Source organism: Oryx dammah, unplaced genomic scaffold (genome assembly GCF_014754425.2).
Source record: "Oryx dammah isolate SB20612 unplaced genomic scaffold, SCBI_Odam_1.1 HiC_scaffold_18, whole genome shotgun sequence".
Classification (NCBI taxonomy): domain Eukaryota; kingdom Metazoa; phylum Chordata; class Mammalia; order Artiodactyla; family Bovidae; genus Oryx; species Oryx dammah.
In genome coordinates, this window is record NW_024070202.1 from 106,684,716 (window position 1) to 106,703,003 (window position 18,288).

At 49.3% G+C, this 18,288-nt stretch overlaps 1 protein-coding gene across 3 annotated transcripts; it reads right to left on the reverse strand.

Moving 5' to 3' along the window:
* Nucleotides 1-1,677: 1,677 nt before the first annotated feature.
* Nucleotides 1,678-18,040, reverse strand: TCAF2 (TRPM8 channel associated factor 2). 3 transcript variants are annotated; one of them, XM_040260065.1, is made up of 9 exons: nucleotides 17,960-18,040; nucleotides 15,224-15,290; nucleotides 14,265-14,899; nucleotides 9,985-10,970; nucleotides 9,616-9,710; nucleotides 8,128-8,341; nucleotides 7,568-7,807; nucleotides 5,473-5,810; nucleotides 1,678-2,409 (listed from the first exon to the last, which is right to left on the reverse strand). In XM_040260065.1, exons 3-9 carry the CDS (start codon nucleotides 14,885-14,887, stop codon nucleotides 2,167-2,169), a joined length of 2,739 nt encoding a protein of 912 aa, XP_040115999.1. In that variant the 5' UTR covers nucleotides 14,888-14,899; nucleotides 15,224-15,290; nucleotides 17,960-18,040; the 3' UTR covers nucleotides 1,678-2,166. The 3 variants fall into 3 exon arrangements, with proteins under 3 accessions (XP_040115999.1, XP_040115998.1, XP_040116000.1); XM_040260064.1 differs by having other exon boundaries at nucleotides 17,955-17,994; XM_040260066.1 differs by lacking the exon at nucleotides 5,473-5,810 and having other exon boundaries at nucleotides 17,955-17,994.
* Between the last annotated feature and the right edge of the window lie 248 nt (nucleotides 18,041-18,288).

Below are 18,288 nucleotides of genomic sequence, written 5' to 3' on the forward strand. Positions count from 1 at the left end.
GAACACCAGTTCTGGAGTTGAACTGCCTGACTTCAAATCCTTTCTCTCTATATAGGGAGGCTAATCACGTGCTGTGACAACTGGAAGATCAGGTACTGATACATTTCTGGAGGCTAAATTTGATATTTAGTAAAAATTCAATAGTGAGCATGGATAAGCCCAAATCTTGTTAAACTTCCATTTTTCTAGGTGAACTTTTTTCTAAATGGAAAATTATCCATGGGAGAAAGCTCCACGAGTTTGTCCTTGCTATGGGCTTCAGTCAAGCCCCCGACTCTTCCTCTTACTGGCTTTGTGACTTCAGAAGTTATTTAACATCCCTAAGTGTTCCTTTTCTCATCTATGAAGTGGGGTAATGATACTACCAACCTCAAGAGGTCTGTGGTGAAGATTATACAAGATAACTCATAGGAAATGCCTCTCACCAAGCCTGGGGCATAAAGACTGTTCATTATGTTTTAGATGGCGTTACTGCTCCTTCAGTGAACAAATATTTGATTTATTCTCCCATTTTATTTTTTAATTGGAGGAAAATTGCTTTACAGGCTTGTGCGGGTTTCTGCCATACAGCAACGCAAATCAGCCATAATTATGCACGTATAACCTCCCCGGACTCCCTCCATCCCACCCGTCTGGGTCATCGCAGAGCGCTCAGCTCAGCTCCTCGCGTTCTAGAGCAACTCCTCATCAGCTGCCTGTTTCACACTCAGTGTATGGAAGTCTATGCTACTTTCCCCATTCGCTCGCCTCTTTCCTTCCCCCGCTGTGTCCACAAATCCATTCTCTAGTCTGTGTCTACGCTGCTTCCCTGCAATAAGCTCACTAACACCATTGTCTAGATCCCATATATATGTTAATATGCAATATTTGCTTTTTTCTCTTTCTGACTTCACTCTGTATAACAGAACAAATGTTCATGGAGCCTTTTTTCTGTCAGAAATGCACCTGACGAAGGACACGAGTGAAATAAAAGGAAATTATCCTCGAATTGGGAGAAGGATGTGCTGCTGGGCTTCAGAGAAAGACATTCCCCAGGGCCGTTTGCCTGAGGGGCCACTGTGTCCTTGACAAAGCCCAGGGAGTGATACTGAGAACAAAACCATGGTTTAAAAACCAAGCTTGAGGAAAATGGCTCAGTGTACATTCTGCTAATGCTGGAGATGAATCTCTACTTGGAACCCCACCCCGCCAAAGAGCCGGGATGGACCGGAATTAGATGATAAGAAAGTTCAGGGGACGCTGGGTTGCGGGGCGGTCGGTGAGTGTGATTAACTCGGTCTGCTACAACTCGGAATCCTGTTCCATCGGGGCCCTCTCAGAAAACCCCTCTAGTGCTGTAACCTCCAGCTTGGGTTCCCACCATCTCATTTGAGTTTCCACCATTCCTGGGATGAAGTTCTATCCCAACATCCTTCCAGAGGCAGGAGAAAGGACGCATAGGATGGGCTAGGATCTTGAAGACTATCATTTGATACCACATCTGGACACAGCATTCATATTTACTAAATACTCTCACTCAAGGACTGACTGCTAACCTCAAGGAGATAGACCCTGAAGGGAGATTCAGTTTGCAGGTTGTCCACACAAAACTGGGCTGGAGAGCTCCCTTACTTGCACACAGGTGGTGATCAGACATGTTTTTCATCCCCATGTCATGAATAAGAATCCAGACACACAGAGAGTTGAGTGACTTTCCCTAGAACCAAAGCTGGTTCACAGCCATCTCCATTAGGGCATCTCTCTTACAGTCAGAAAGCTTCTGAGAGCTGGGGATAAGAGGTTTGTTCAGGGCCAGCTGGGGTGAGGGAGTGATATCAGATTACAATGCAATCCAGAGTCTTTAAAATTATTGGTCCTAAATAGAAGCCAAGAGCTTGCAGAAACTCAAAGAAACATCCTCTGCAGGAGGGCGAGGATGGTGAAGATAGCAAGTGTCTGGGTGGCAGCGAGCATAGAGGCAGAGATACAAGAAAAGAAGCACAGCGGTGTTTTCCTGAGAAAGCTGGTTTCATTTTGTCTTAGCATCTTAAAGGACTTCCTGAGGACAGGCGGCAAAGGAGGAATCAGGCTCAGGGCGCACTGGCAAGAAACACAGGGAGGGGAGTGGGCGAGTGGTCCCTCCATTCCACACACACACTGCTGGGTGCCCACTGCTGATGTCGCAGTCTAGATGTACACTCTCATGGGGTTTTCTTCCCACTCAGGCAGACAGGCCAAGCTGGAAGCCACTTCCTCCTCGAGAGGCCAGCCCCAGGCCTCAAAGAACGGAGCCAGGTTCTTCTGCACCTTTTCAGAGAACTTCCTCACCCACAGGTTCATCTTGCCAGGGTTGTCACTGGGGATGTCAGAGAGGGTCTGGTACTCAGCGAAGAGCTGGGTGAACGGCTCCCACCCAAAGGCCTCCTGGAGCTGGAAAAGGAGGAAGGGGCAGAATGAGGTGTAAGCCTGTGAAATACTGCAGCATACGTGTTCACGAGTGTATCTCATTTCCTGTGATTTCTGTGTGTGTGTGTTAAGTCGCTTCAGTTGTTTCCAATTCTTTGCCATTCCATGGACTGTAGCCAGCCTCCCCCATCCATGGGATTCTCCAGGCAAGAATACTGGAATGGGTTGCCATTTCCTTCTCCAGGGGATCTTCCTGACCCAGGGATCGAACTCGCATCTCTTACATCTCCTGCTTTGGCAATGGATTCTTTACCACCTGCACCACCTCGGAAGCCATTGTTAGCTTTGCTTCTTTACTTGCCCCCGTCTCCCCATCTTACTTCTGATCATAAACACAATTGTGTTGGCTCATTCCACTTTTTGGTCACAAACCCTGTACCCTTTCAATCTAGTAGGGGGCTACACAGGGAACCTAATTGCTGAAAAGAGGTAAATCCTCAACAAATGACAGTTATCTCTGTTATCTGAAATTTCTTTAATTAAAAAGAAGTAGTATTCTCAGTTCCTAAGTGTTTTCTTTTTTTCTAAGTGTTTTCTTGACTTAGACATCAGACAGATTTGAGCTTGACTGAGATGGGAATTCGGTCCCCAAATCTGGGAACTTACAATATCTTTCAGACATAATAAAATCTTTTTTTTTCTTTTTTTTCAAGCTATCTCAGACCTGTGACTATTTTCATGGCTACTGTTTTTCTCTACGGGACACTGCCTTTGGAACAAAACAAGAAATTAGCAGGTACGTCACAAGCAGTTCAACATGTGAGTGACTTACACTTCATAGGGAAGAACCTACCTGAAAGCCATGGGTAGGAAGCTCTTATTTGCTAAGATTATAGAAAATTTTGATTCCCTGGTGGCTCAGACAGTAAAGGGTCTGCCTGCAATGTGGGAGACCTGAGTTTGATCCCTGGGTTGGGAAGATCCCCTGGAGAAGGAAATGGCAACCCACTCCAGTATTCTTGCTAGAGAATCCCATGGACAGGGGAGCCTGGTGGGCTATAGTCCATGGGGTTGCAAAGGGTCGAAGATGACTGAGCGACTTCACTTTTACTTTTCATAGAAATTTAGAGCTAGCAGCGATCTTGGGGTTTCCAAGATCTCCCCCTTTTATGGAGAAGAATCCTCTGAGTCTGGGGTATGAAACCACAAGGACAGGTGCACTTTGTTCAGTTTCCCTGTGATCTCATGGCTGTGTCTTCACTGACGTGGCCTTGTGAGTCCTCCTGCTCATCTCTATTAACATATCACCACACTGAACCTATTATTACACATATAACATTATGAAACATCTGCAGTGTGTCAGGTACTGTGCTAGGCAGAAATGATTAGGGCTCTTGTCCTTCTGGAGGTCCCTGGTCAACCGGAGAGACAGACGTATAACAAATTACAAAAGAGGTTGGCTTGTCCAGGAGATGATGTCAGGAGAAGAGGACAAGAGAGCCGAGTTCGGACAGGTGATGTGACGGGAAACACACAAGACGTTCAGCACGTTTCAGCTGCAGGAGGGAAGCAGGGGGGACATAGAAGCCGAATCGGCAAATGTGTTCCTAGTGGGAAGCAGCTCTGTAAACTGCAGGGTAATCAAGGAGGTGGGCGAGTGGGAGCTGGAGATGTTTGTGAAGGTCTGATGATGACTGGCCTTCAACACCCAAGGAAGTGTTTTCCCTTCCTTCTGAATGTGAAGGAGCACACTTGAGGGACTTAACCACAGAATATTCAGATTATTTTGGAGTTGGTGTGGAAGGTGGATTGAAGGTGGTTGAAACAAGATGGGGGAAAAACTCAAGAGGCTTTGGGAGCAGAGAGGAGGATGCTGAGGATCTGGACCTAGGCAAGAGCAGGAGGAAAGAGGGGGAGAAGGCCTTCTGCAGGTTGAGAAAACAGAAGGTGCCCATCTGTCCTGAGACCAAGTCTTGGACTCCAGGATGAGAGGTCTCCCCAGAGCTTTTGCAGAATGATACTCATGGTGAGTGGGTCAGCAGGTAGAGGGGAATGAAGGCTTTGCCTTACACTTCAGGGCCAACTACCATGTGGGGTCTGTTTCCCTGCAACCCTGAGACTAGCTCTAAAATAATCCAGATCTGATGCAATGCAGTTATCTCATTGACTGGGGCTGTCTCTCACTCAGATCTTCAGAAAGTGAATGAAAAAAGAAAAATCAAAGCGAGGGTTTGGAAGTGTAAAAGCCTGGGCTTGTCACTCCTGACCATAGGTTCTGGGCCCATCATTTAAATGTGTGATGTTGGTCAGGATGCTTAGACTCTCTGACTCAGTGTGGTTGTGAAATGTGAGCCATGACCATTATTTAGAGGGTCACAGCAGACAGGGCAGGAGATCCGACTGGGGTGTGGCTTTCACAGCTTGAAAATATTAAACTTCAAAGCAGGATGGGAGAGGGGAAAGGGATTTCTGCTTATTTCACAGGAAATCAACTCACTTCGAGAATTTGGTGGTGTTCTGTTGGGTTGGTTATTTACTTATTCATTCTGAAGACACTTTGGGTTCAAGTGGGTGGTGGAAACCTGACAATTTCGGTGACAGTTACCTCCTAAGAGGTCTTCTTATGATGCAGTTGCCCCTAACACTATGAAGGGATGCAACACTCACTTGACCCCATAAATCTAAGGTGAGGGAAAGCAAAGCAAGACAGTCACCATTTCTGAGGCATTCATCAAGGGACAAAGGACAAGCCAGCGAGTGGGAGAGACGTGACTCAGTCCCAAGGCTGTCTTTCCCAGAATGTCTGCTCTTGCCCGATATACCCAGAGACTGTATGTCTCTCTAGTTATTTTTTTCTCATAATAGTCGTCATTTTCTCTTACATATACAAAAGCACAGGAGGTGAGTGGAGCAGGTGTCATTATCTGCATTTTAGAGATATCTGACCTGAGAGGCACCACCATGCAGCCAGGGAAGGTGGTGAGCAGGCTGGTGGGGGTGGAAAGGACTTGGCGAGCTCTTGGGATCTGGGATGCCCCATGATGGAGGGTCTGGGGGCACCCATCTCCCTGAATTTCTGATCAGTACCTGCAGATATGTTTCCAGAGCTGTCCACACTTCCCAGTCGCACAGGGGGGCTCCCTTCTCCAGGTGTGTTTTGATCCTATTCTCCCGTTCTGGAGGGCTCAGATTGGAGTGGGCCTGAGCCCTGGGGATGCCCAGGACCATCTCGTGCACGTACACTGACCACAGGTTGCAGGTGGCCTCGGTGGTGTGCGGGGGGAGCTCCCACTCCTCCCGCTGCTGGTTGTGGCCCAGCTCATGCACGGGGCCCCAGAGCCCGCAGCTTCTCATGTGCGTCTCATCAATGAGCTCCGGCACTGACTCCAGGTGGCACATGATGGGGTAGCCTGAGTGCATCCAGCCTGGGAACGCAAAGGCAGAATGAGGCATGGGGAGAGGGTCCACCCAAACCCATCTCCCTTCATTCCTCTCCACTGGGTAACTTCTCCTCACCATCCTGCCTGTACCTGATAATTCCAGAATCTCCCTGCTGACTTAGAAAGCTGATGCCCCCCTTGACTTTTTCCAAAGAGTGCCCAGCCTCCTTCCCATACTTCCACTCTGGAGTTACACCTCCCGCTTTCTCTGGCCCCAAAGAGTGTTAATTCTTTACATAGCCATTCCCACCCTAATTCAGTGCTTCCTTTCGTGTGAGTTTCCTTTGCATGCCCGTCTGCAACATTAGGTCTTGTATCCGAATCCGAGATCCTTGAGGCTAGGCAGTGTTATTCCTTCTCTTGTAGAAACCACTGTTGTCCAAATTCAACAATGCTTTTTAACAATGAAAATCTTGCCCTTTGTTAAAAGATTACAAATATGGCCAAAGGAATTTTTTGAATCTTTTCCCCTTTTTTTTAAGCAAAAGATGTCCTTCTTTTCTCTGCTGCTGCTGCTAAGTCGCTTCAGTCGTGTCTGACTCTGTGCAACCCTATAGATGGCAGCCCACCAGGCTCCCCAGTCCCTGGGATTCTCCAGGCAAGAACACTGGAGTGGGTTGCCATTTCCTTCTCCAATGCATGAAAGTTAAAAGTGAAAGTGAAGTCACTCAGTCGTGTCCGACTCTTAGTGACCCCATGGACTGCAGCCCACCAGGCTCCTCCGTCCATGGGATTTTCCAGGCAGGAGTACTGGAGTGGGGTGCCATTGCCTTTTCTCTAAACCATTAAATACTTAGTATAAATTTTTTACCCCCTCTTTTCATTGCAAATCTGAATTATGGTTGAAGGAGATATCTCAGAGGTTTTAACCTGTCCTTGAAACAATCCTCACCAGCGTCTTGAAGTCCTAGTACCAGTTTTTCTGAGACTGTTCCACCCCTCTGAATTCTTACCCTGTAGGTGAACATGATTTACCTTTTTGCATGTAAACATCTTTCCATCTCTATGTCTTCAGTGTATTTTTCTCCCCTTACTTTACCGGTAAAATTATGCCTTACACATATTAAAGTCAGCAGAAAGGAAGCAATAACAAAGATCAGGCAGAAAATAACTAAAATAGAGAGTCAAAAAACAATGGAAAAGATTGATAAAGCCAAGAGCTGGTTTTTTGAAAGGACAGTCAACAAACTCTGGCCAGACTCACAAGAGCAAGTGGACCCAAGTAAACAAAGTAACAAATGAAAGAGGAGAAGTACCACAGAGATACAAAAAATCCTAAGAGAATACTATGAACAGTTACATGCCAACAAACAGGACAAGAAGAAATGGACAAGTTTCTTGGACCAGTTTCTAGAAACACACGGCCTGTGCAAACTGTGTCAGGAAGAAACAGATAGTTTGAACAGATCACTCGCTCACTAGAAGTGAAACAGAATGGATATATAGAAAAATACCTCTGTACAAACAAGAAGTCCAGGACCGGATGGCTTCACTGAGGAACTCTACCCAACAAACAGAAGAATTTATACCGATCCTTCTCAAACTCCCAAAAGACCGAAGCGGACAGAATCCACCCAAAGCCATTCTAGGAAGCTGTCATCATTCTGATACCAAAACCAGACAAGGACACTACAGAAAGGAAGGAAGGAAGAATGAAAGAAAGAAAACAACAGGCCCCAAGAAATGCAAAATAGTAATGAAAAGGTGTCTACCGTCTAGGGGCATCCCTCTGGAGCACCTACCGGCTGAGATCTGCACATCAGCAACAATCCTCTCAGGACGGCGGAAAGGGAAGGGCTGGGCCGCCAGCCTGGCTATAGCCTCCATCATCTCGTCCCAGAGGCGGAGCAAGGGCTCCGGGTTCTCCAGGGCCCGGAGGTCTGCAGTCGGCACCGTCAAGATGATGTTATCTGTCGCCAGCTCTCCCCAGGGAGCCGGGCTCTCCTGAATACAGCTCCTCCACGCCTCCAGCGATGTCTCACCTGGGAATAAACATCACAGAACCTGTCACCCACTTCCTCCACCTCCCTTGAGCTGACCAGGAGGAGGACACTGAAATAAGGGACGATTACCATGCATGTCTACATGCTGCGCAGAGAAGGACGGGCCCCCAGACCCTCCCCTCTGTTCTGCCCTGAAGTCTCCATGGACACAGGGATTTCTCACTCCTGCCTCCACTGCCATCTCCAGCAGTCCCTTCTCCTTCTGTCCGCCAATCCTTTGCCTCCGCTCCTTGGCAACCAGCCCACAACTACACCGCAGCCCCCGCTCTGCTCCTCCCCTCCATGCTCAGTCCACTCACCCAGCTTGTAATACGGGGCAGGCACAGCCCTCTTGATGGTGATGGACATGGGCCCCAGGTTACAGCCCGTGGGCACGATGACATAGAGAAGGCCACCCCAGAGGTTGGAGACCACCTGTTTGGTTCTGTCCAGACTGCACTGGTGAGATACCACAGGGGCTCGAGACAGCTTGCTGGCACTCATCAAGTCATCGGTGTGGCAGCCAATCTGTAACTGGAAAGGCAATTGCACCATGCGTGAGTGGAGCTGGTTCCCTGGGCTGTGGGTGTGGGGTTGTGTGTGGGACTGTGTGATGGAAGGTTCTGAGAAAACTCTAGTTTCCCCTTTCTGTAAGTGGTGCATACAAACCATGAGATGGTGGCTTTCTAAAAGTCATATGCACTGAACGGCACGTAGAATCGTATTCCTAGGGACTTAAACAGCTCCACAGTGGACTGACTTCCCTGGTAGCTCCGTCGGTAAAGACTCTGCCTGCAGAGCAGGACACCCGGGTTTGATCCCTGGGTTGGGAAGATCCCCTGGAGAAGGAAATGGCAAGCTACTCTATTATTGTTGCCTGGAAAATCCCAGGGACAGAGGAGCCTGGCAGGCTGCAGTCCATGGGGTCGCAGAGTCAGATACGACTTAGCGACTAAACCACCACCACAGTGGACCAGCATCAGGCAGACCAGACATAACCCTGAGGCTGATACTGACTAGCAGCTCGTGGTGCCTCTGTACCAGATCGAACCTGGGCTCCTACACCAGGGATCAAGCCCCTGAGGTAGTTTTGATGCCGGGAACAAGGCAGAGGGAATCCTTGGCCACCCTTTGTGCACAGACAGGAGGCCATCCAGACACAGTGGGACACAGGATGAGGGGTCATCCTGGCCTCCCTTCCTGCTCAGACCGATTGAGTGCGTCTCGTCTGGAGGCCTGGGACTGCTTTTCTCAGGGTTACTGCAAGTGAGCGCGAGAAGGGAGACTGACTCCCAAGAGACCTTAACCGTGGTAGGAAGTGACTCTCAGAATTGAGGCAGCAGCAATTTTAATTTGGCATCATGGTCCATTTTTGTGAGTGACGGGGTTATGCACACCCTTTAGGGATGAAGGTAAAGATGTAAAACCCAGAAAGGCCATGTTGGGGAAATGCCTGTGGTTCAGAATATGTCCGGTGTCCTGTCGGAAGGTGGAGAGCTGAGGGCTTGTCTTAGAGGACTGCGTCTAAGGTGAAGAGCTTTACACAAGCACTCAGTTGGGTCCTCCTCTCTGTGACCCCATGGACTGCAGCCCGCCAGGCTCCTCTGTGTCCATGGGATTTTTCCAGGCCAGACTACTGGGAGTGGGTAGCCATTTCCTTCTCCAAGGAGGCACTCCCTTAGGCTCCCAGAAACTTAGCTGCTTCATCTGTAATGTGGGTAGGACGATGCCTTCCTGCACTCTGGTAGAAGAGCAGTGAGCTGGATGAGAATGAAAGCATGAGGCAGTGGTAGGGGTCTGAGTCTTACCTTCAGACCAGCGCAAGCTGCAGCTTCACACAAGGAGACTTCTGTAAGTTGTCCGTTTGGGAGGTAAAGCCCTGTACTCATCCAGGTGTGATCGCCTGGGTGACAAAAGGCACAGTCAGCAAAGGCTGAGTTCTTCCCCCGCTTGATGCCTCGCAGAACCTCCCAGAGGTACAGCCCTTCCCTGCACACCTCAGTTCATCCATCCTTCCTGCCTGAAGCCCACCTAAGCCCAGAGCAGAATCCCACTCCCATCTCCTTGAAAGTGTGTGATGGAGAAAGGAACTGGCCCACCCAACCTTCGGCCCCTACAAGATCCCATGGAGCCCATGAGCCCCCTTCTTGTCCCTGGCCAGGCCCCTGGTGGCCTACTTGGGTTGCGTGCATCGATCTCCACTGTGTGTTCTGATGGGCACAGACTGGAGCCGCAGGACCAGGCTCCAAGCTCCTGTGGCAGCTCGGAGCAGTCAGTGCCAGAGCGTGCCAGCTCCGTGGCCAGGCAGAGCATCACCGCCTCACAGGAGTCACTGGCCACCGGATTCTCCGGGCTCACAGCCGGTAATCCCGAAAGACGCAGCTGCTTCCTCAGGAGCCGGTGCAGGGAGGCATAGGCAGGGACCTCCTTTGCGGGAATCTGGAGGAAGGCGGCTCCATCCACTCTCAGCTTCGACAGCCAGTTCTTCTCCAAGTTGCCACCCGCGAGGTTCAAGTTAGCCTGGAATTCAGACAGCGCCTTGCGGAAGTGGTAGTTCAGGCTGTTGGCAGAAGGGACTGGGAAACAGCCCGGGTCCAAGGTCCAAGGTAGGATGCTGAGGCCGAAGCTGTTCAGTATGACGTTACCGGGGAAATCAGCCAACGCGGAGTGGCCAGGGTTCTGGGAGGCCCACCACCAGGCGTGGCCCCCGATCAGCAAGCCCCCACCCTCGGCCACAAACTCCTGCAGCTGCTTAGCCTCTTTGTCGCTGTAAGCTGTACAGCAGTAGATGGACACGTCACTTGTCAGATGGGGCTCAAGACTGCACTCAAGACCACGCTCTGCCAGCAGGGCGTGCAGTTTGTCTAGACTGGTGTTCACCCCAACTTTGCCTGTATGGCCTTTGGCCAGCCAGCGCACAGCATTGAGTAAAAAGGGTTCCAAACTGGGAGCAGAGAGCATGCCCTCATGGGCAGCCAGGACCACTCGGCCCTGGCCATAGCGGGCAGCTGCCAGGAAGCAGCGGAGAGAGGCGTCTAAGCCAAGGGGGAAGGCCAGGGCCCCGTGCACCAGCAGCTGCGAGGGGACTCCCCTCTTCCCGATGTCGAGCTCTGAGATCCCTTCCAGGAGCTGCTGCTGATCCCGCCTGAGGTCCTCCCCACATCTGGAAAAGGAACAAAGGGCCTGCACTCAGATGGGGAACCACTGAGACCAGCTCACTGAATACAGAAATCTGGAGGGGTACAGAGGTTACACAGTTCACACCAATTTTCTCACTCTCATTAATAACACTAGAGATTTGAGTCACTCGTGTGACTCATTTTATTGCAGTGGTCTGGAACTGAACTCAGAGTATCTCTGAGATACGTTTATTATTGAACACAGAAATGAATGAAGTTAAAAAGTACATCTATTCTTCAGAGTAACATTTCTGTAAAGAAGGCAGTATAGAACATCAAATCCCTCTCTCCACATGCTAGCTCTGATCTAGGAATGTGTTACAAGTAAACTCTTCATACTACACTTGAAGATTTATACACTTTTTTTAAAGGGCTTCCCAGGTGGTGCTAGTGGTAAAGAACCCACCTGCCAGTGCAGGAGACACAGGAGATAGGGGTTCAATCCTTGGGTCGAAATCCTGCCATGCCTGCAGGAGGGCATGGCGACCACTCCAGTATTCTTGTCTGAAGAATCCTATGGACAGAGGAGGCTGGCGGGCTACAGTCCATAGGGTCACAAAGAGCCAGACACGACTGATGTGACTTAGCACACACTCTTTTTAAAAAGTGTCACTTAAATGTGATGACTGCATTTACTACTTGTTACTGAGAAAAAGAAAGCTGACTGCCGAAGAATGGTTGCTTTTGAACTGTGGTGTTGGAGAAGACTCTGGAGAGTCCTTTGGACTGCAAGGAGATCCAACCAGTCCATCCTAAAGGAAATCAGTCCTGAATATTCATTGGATGGACTGATGCTGAAGCTGAAACTCCAATACTTTGGCCACCTGATGTGAAGAGCTGACTCATTGGTAAAGACCCTGATACTGGGAAAGATTGAACACAGGAGGAGAAGGGGATGACAGAGGATGAGATGGGTGGATGGCATCACTGGCTTGATGGACATGAGTTTGAGTGAGCTCCAGGAGTTGGTGATGGGCAGGGAGGCCTGGCATGCTGCAGTACACAGGACTGCAAAAATTTGGACACAACTGAGTGACTGAACTGAACACACACAGGGGGCTGACTCACATGCCATAGTTTGCCAATCTCTGCTGTGGAATCTAGATCAAACTTCTAATTTACAAGAAATATAGGGAACAAAGGAATTTATTCAACTTCACCACAGAGATTCAGTCAGCAAAACGCAGACTCTTTTGAAGGAAACGCATTCTATACTATGGGGCAACTGTTCAGGGTAAAGCACCTAGTTTCCTTAAGAAAAAGAACAGCAAGAGATAAGAAGAACTGGAAAGAAAACTCAGTATTATATAAGACATAGAAGTCATATCAAGCTATCAAAATATTTGGGTTTTAATAGATCAATTCAAAAATCTGTGAAAAAATAAGACAATTATGGAAATGGATAATGACATTAAGAAATTATTACTTCTTTTTGACGTGATAATGGTACCTTCTGGTTATGTTTTCAAAACATAAACAAGACAAAAGGTACTTCAGATTCCATGGCAGAGATGAAAAATGTAGGCGGAGATGAAGAAAAACAAGAAAACAGGTTTAGTTTGCTGGATAAGAGTCCTTCGGAACTATTAAGAGGAATTAGTTGGTGAGCTTTACCTGTTTGTCCCTCAGACTTAAAGAGAAGTTGGAATGAATTGGATCCACCCTGGTTCTCTGAATAACTCACCACCTCCCAACCCTTTCAGAGGGAACCAAGTTTAAATGTGCCAGGCCTTGGAGCTGAGGACACTGCTAACTGCTTTCTAAATATGTGTCTGCCCTTCCTTGACTGGTCTGATCTCCAGTCAAGATCAAACAAGTCATTCCTAAACAAATCAACCCTGAATATTTATTGGAAGGACTGATGCTGAACTTCAATACTTTGGCCACCTGATGCGAAGGGTCAACTCATTGGAAAAGACCCTGATGCTGGGAAAGATTGATGGTAAAAGGAGAAGCAGGTGGCAGAAAATGAGATGGTTAGATAGCATCATCAACTCAATAGACATGAATCTGAGCAAACTCCAGGAGATAGTGGAGGACAGAGGAGCCACATGGGCTGCGGTCCATGGGGTTGCAAAGAGTCAGACACAACTTGGCAACTGAACAACATGCCCTTCCTTACAGCAGAATCTTGACTTCTTCAGAGGTGCCAGTGCCCATTTAAAAATATTCAGCCCTTCAGGCCCTCTGGCAGCTAGAGTTGGCCAGGTTAGCTAATTTCTGAAACATTACAGAAGTCAGAGAGTCAGGGCTCCCAGAAAACATATTACTATCTGCATTAAAAGAGACATATGCAGCAGGTATATTCATTATAGCTTATTCTTGCTGGGGTGTAATTATATTGCCAAAATTAGTAGTAGCAATCTTTTAGTCATAAGGATAAATGTGAAACATATCATAGGGAGGGATGTGGGTCATGGAAGTGGTAAAGGGGAAGAGAGACAGAGATAGAGGGAGATTGAGAGGGAGAGAGAAAGAGAGGGCAAGAGAGGGAATGAATGAATATGCATGAATGAACCTGAGTTATCATAAAGCAGGGAGTTAATGCCACAGTCCTGATTATCTGCCTGGACTTTGTTACACAAGAGAAATAAACTACCAGATCAGTCCACCACAGCATGGCTTCTGTTACCCGTGGCCACGCACAGTGAGCCACTGATTTAACGAGTTACACAAACCCACAAATATCCAAAACTTCTGACCTCCTCTAATCTTTCCTTTCCTAGTCTTGTACAGCTCCCTAAGTGGCAACACCCATCCTTAAAAGTATTTGATCATGGAAATCTCGACTCTTGTCTTTTCTCCTCACTCCAGTTCAGTCCACCAGCCAAGCCTGGAGTCAAGAAAGAGCCAAGGTACTTGTCTCCCTCGAGCTGTGTCTCCGGCCATCACTGTGTCTTCTCTTGGGCTCCAGTTCCCATCAGACATCCCTCCATCAGGACTCCCAGCTCTCTTGCTGAACAGGCCTAGCATAGCTCCAGCCTCTCCCACTGAGCCACCCGCAAAGCCCCAACCCCGCCTAACCCAGGCATCAGACAGACTGATGAGTAAGACAAGCTCTTCTAACAGATTGATTGTTGCTCTGGCCACAGACGGCAGGAAAAGTGAGAACTCAGCCCTTCCTGGGCCTTAGTGCATTACCGTTGTCTTTTCCTTTCTTTGTGGAGGTTCTGAAAAGCAGTAGAAAATCATGTGTATTAAAGTGGAAGCTCACTGATGAGGAGGATGAGATTTATTGTGGACACGCATCAGACTCCCGGTAGGGAAACACCACTCACCTGACCTGGAGAGGGATCCTGGGCACCTTCTTGGAGACCTTGAAGCAGCCTTTGTCCCCATAGGTGTCAGTGAAGTACACTCCGGCCACACTGGTCACCTGGTTCCCTGGGAACTTGGACAGCACCTTGTCACTACCATGCTGACTGGCCCAGTACCAGGCCTGGCCCCCAATGAGCAAGCCCCCACCACGTTTCACAAACTGGATCAGCTCCGCAGTCATGGTGTCATTGTAGGCACTGATGCAGTAAACCTCCAGGGGTTCTGCTGGTTCTGGGTGAACCTGTGCCTCTGCCCCGGAGCCTTCCAGGATGTGTGCTAGTGATGCCAGGGATGGGTGCACACCAACAGGCGCCCCAGGAGAGGGAGAGAGCCAGCGCACTGCATTGAGAAGAAACGGGGCCAGGCCAGCATCCAGCAGATAGCCCTCGTGGGACACCACCACCAGGCGGCCTCGGCCATAGAAGGAGGCCGCAATGAGGACCTGGCCTTTGTTGTTCACCATCACTGGGAAGGCGGCCTCTCCAATAAGAAGGAGTTCACTGGGAACAGGGTCTTCGGGTACCTCCCAGCTTGTCACTCCATCCATGAGGGCCTCAAAGGCAGCCGCAGGAGTTGTCGCCATGGTTCAAATGAGCTGCAGGAGGTGAAAGCAAAGACTCAGCTTGGTCAGAACGAAGGAAGAAATGTGCGGGGCAAAAAAAGAAAAAGAAAGAAAACCAAATGCATTCAGGGACTGCCTTGGTATTCCAGTGGTTAAGAATCTGCCTTGCAATCCAAGGGACACAGGTTTGATCCCTGGTCCGGGAACTAAGATCCCACATGCAGCAGGGCCATAAGCCACCCTTGAGCCCCAACAGTGAGCTGGTAGAGAGGATCCCACAAGCCACTGCTAAGACCTTATGCAGCCATAAATAAATCCATAAACAATGCATTCAGATGAAAACCACTTGTTAGGTACCCCGAGTGGTGGAAGGCCCAGGGGTTCAGCAAGGAACACAGCAGACAAGGTCCCTGCTTTCACGAATCTAATATTTGAAAAGGGGAAGGACAATAATTAGGTAGACAAGCAGATAAAATGCAGCCATTAATAATCGTTAGATGAAAATAAAACACAGTGGTGTGATATCCAGCAACCAGAAAATTACTTTAGATGGCGTTATAGTAAAGGCCCTCATGAGAGAGTGACATTGAAGCTAAGACCTGAGATTTAAGTTGAGACCTGAAATGCTGTAAGCGAGCACTTTTTCAACTTTTTATTTTACATTGTATTGTGGTAGAGTCGATTAACAGGGTCCTGATAAGTTTCAGGTAAATAGTGATGGTAATGCAACTCAAGCATACACATACATGTATCCATTCTCTCCCAAACTCCCCACCCCTCCAGGCTGCCACACAACATTGAGCAGAGTTCTCTGTGTCATACAGTAGTTGTTTATCCATTTTAAATATGCAGGGTGGACACATCCATTCAGAACTTCCGAATTATCCCTTCCCCAAAGCCTTCCCTCTGGGAGCTTTTGAGCAGAGAGAAGCCCCATGGGGGCTGCAGGAGCAGAACCTGTGGTGTGAGGGTGGGGCTGGATTCCACAGGAGCAAGAAGATCAAAGTGAGAGTTAATCTGAGATGACTCGGGACATTATTTCTCTGGACAAAAAGGTCAGTTGACCTTGCAGAAACAAAATTTGTTCCGGTAGCTCTGACTAAATGATTGGGAAACACCATCCAGTTTACTGGGTCTGCCCTCACTAGGGAGTTCCCCACCCCTACTTTGGGGAACACTCTGAGGTTTACCAGGACTTTGAAAATTTGGTGTGCCTAAAACTGAGCTCATTTTCCCCTTCAGAGCAGCTCCTCTTGGATAAACTATTTATACGCCGGTCTTCCCATTTATATAAAGAGAATAGTACATACATCCCTTGGAGGATTGTTTTGGAATATGAAGAGAATGCAGATAAAAACGTCACCTGTCAGGTATGCAAGGAGAACAGAAATCATGAGTGTCTGTCCCTCTGCTGTGCTTTCTGGCCTCTCCAAGTGACAAGAGCCAGGTAGCAGGTGCGCTGTGTGCCCCAGACCTCATCCAGCAACAGCCCTGGAGGACTCTCCTGGGCACTGGGAGACCTTGTCACCTGGGCAAGGGTCCAGGGGCAGCCCTGAAGTGGCGGTGAGCTGATATGGGGCAAGCTTCCCCTGGGGCAGAGCCATCCTAGGTGCACTCTGGAGCCCCTCAGGGGTTACCCCAGGAATCAGGCTCCAGCTGCCCACAGTGGTAAACAGCTCAGCGAGAGGTCCTTCCTTACTGGACCAGGGTCCTTCCCGGTTTCCTCCTCTCCACGTCCTCACTGTGCAGTTCTGGGCTCACTACCAAAGTAAACTACCTCTGCTCAGGTCCTTCTATCAGGCTTGGCTTTAGGGAACCACCGAAACTGACAAACACCAAGCCCTTCCCTTCCAAGGCATCTCCTCCCTCCTGTTTCCATACACTGTCAGCCACCTCCATTTTGCCCTTGTTTTTCCCACTTATCAAATACCACTCCCTTTAATACATTCCTATCCAGAGGAGACCAAGCTGGTTTCTGTCCTTAAGATGCATTCTATAGTCTCATTTACAGTCTTCCTCAAGCCTGCTCACGGCTCGTCCTCATCAGTTTCAGCCACTCCCCCAGGTAAAGCTGAGTGCCTCCCCCTGGATTTTAAGCCTGCAGAGTCTGGGCTTTCCACAGTTTTCTAGACTTTTTTTCCTTTCACTTTCTTCACCAATTCTCTGGAAGGCTTGGCTCCTTAAGTACGACCAGTATTCCTCACAAAACTCCAGCTCCTTTTCTTTCTTTTTTTTTTAACCTATCCTTCCCATCTGAGGGGCTTCCCTGGTGGCTCAGATTTTAATGATCCTACCTGCAGTGTGGGAGACCTGGGTTGGAGCCCTGATCCAGGGATCCCCTTGGAGAAGGGAATGACAACTCACTCCAGTATTTTTGCCTGGGAAATCCCATGGACAGAGAAGCCTGGTGGGCTACAGTCCATGGGGCTGCAAAAAGTCGGACATGACTGAGTAACTAAACAACAACAACAACCCATCTATCGCCTTACTCTGAATATTGCCAGCAGGAAAGTGGATTCACAAAAAAGTACCAGTCCCCCAGCTGGAGTATGAAGCCAGAGGGTGAATGATTTCAGTATGTGGGTTTGGGGTGGAAAAGCGCAGCGAGAGATCAGGAAGTCTGAGGTCAAGCCTCTGACAAGACAAGTGAGCTCTTTCATGAATCCGAGCCTCCCTAGTTTTACAGGAAAAGCACCAAAAACAAAACAAAACAAAACAGAACAAGACACAGGAGGTGAGAAAAAAGACGTCCTCAGAACTCTGACTACAACTGTCGCTACGTTCGCATGCATGCACACGGCCCACAAACACGCCCCCATACAACCACACATCTCTGTCAAATTCTTGACCCAGAAATGCAAAGAAGCAAGAGGAAAGCGTTTGGAGACAGGCGAAAATAGGGAAAGGAAGGGCGAGAGGAAACCAGAACGTGAACCTAAGGAGACCAGAGAACCGCGACTGCCCACCGCCCTGAACGATCTCCGGCCTGCATCTGGCACCTGGCGGCGCACCGGTCTCCCCAGGTCCTCGGTCCCCGCCCGAAGCCACCCAGCCCACCCAACTGACGCGCTTGGACCCGCGAACTCACGCTACGGCGGGGCGGGTGCGGGGAGCCGACCACGGCGCAGGCACTGATGAGGAAGCGCTTCCCGCGCGCAAAGACTTGTAGACCCGGGCAGCGGGGCGGGCCCCTCCCGGAGCCTCCGCCCCGCGGCCCCGCCCCGCCCGCCGCACCCGGGGAGGTGCTCTGGAGGATGGGCAGCCCTGACCATGGACCCGCCTGGGGGTCGGAACTCCCGCTTCCCCAGACCCTACGAGGGATCCTGCTGTGTGCGAGGGAGCTGCGCAAAGCTGCTGTCACGTTTGATGAGAAAAGCACAAGTCTCCAAAAAGCCAGACTCGGGGTGGACAAGCCAACAACA

Coding starts and splice junctions, on each gene's coding strand:
- TCAF2 (XM_040260065.1), bottom strand. CDS start 14,887: ATGGCGACAACTCCTGCGGCTGCCTTTGAGGCCCTCATGGATGGAGTG. Junction 10,971..14,264: donor AGGATCCCTCTCCAGGTCAG/GTGAGTGGTGTT, acceptor TTCCTTTTCCAG/ATGTGGGGAGGACCTCAGGC. Junction 8,342..9,615: donor CAGCTTGCGCTGGTCTGAAG/GTAAGACTCAGA, acceptor TTGCCTTTCCAG/TTACAGATTGGCTGCCACAC.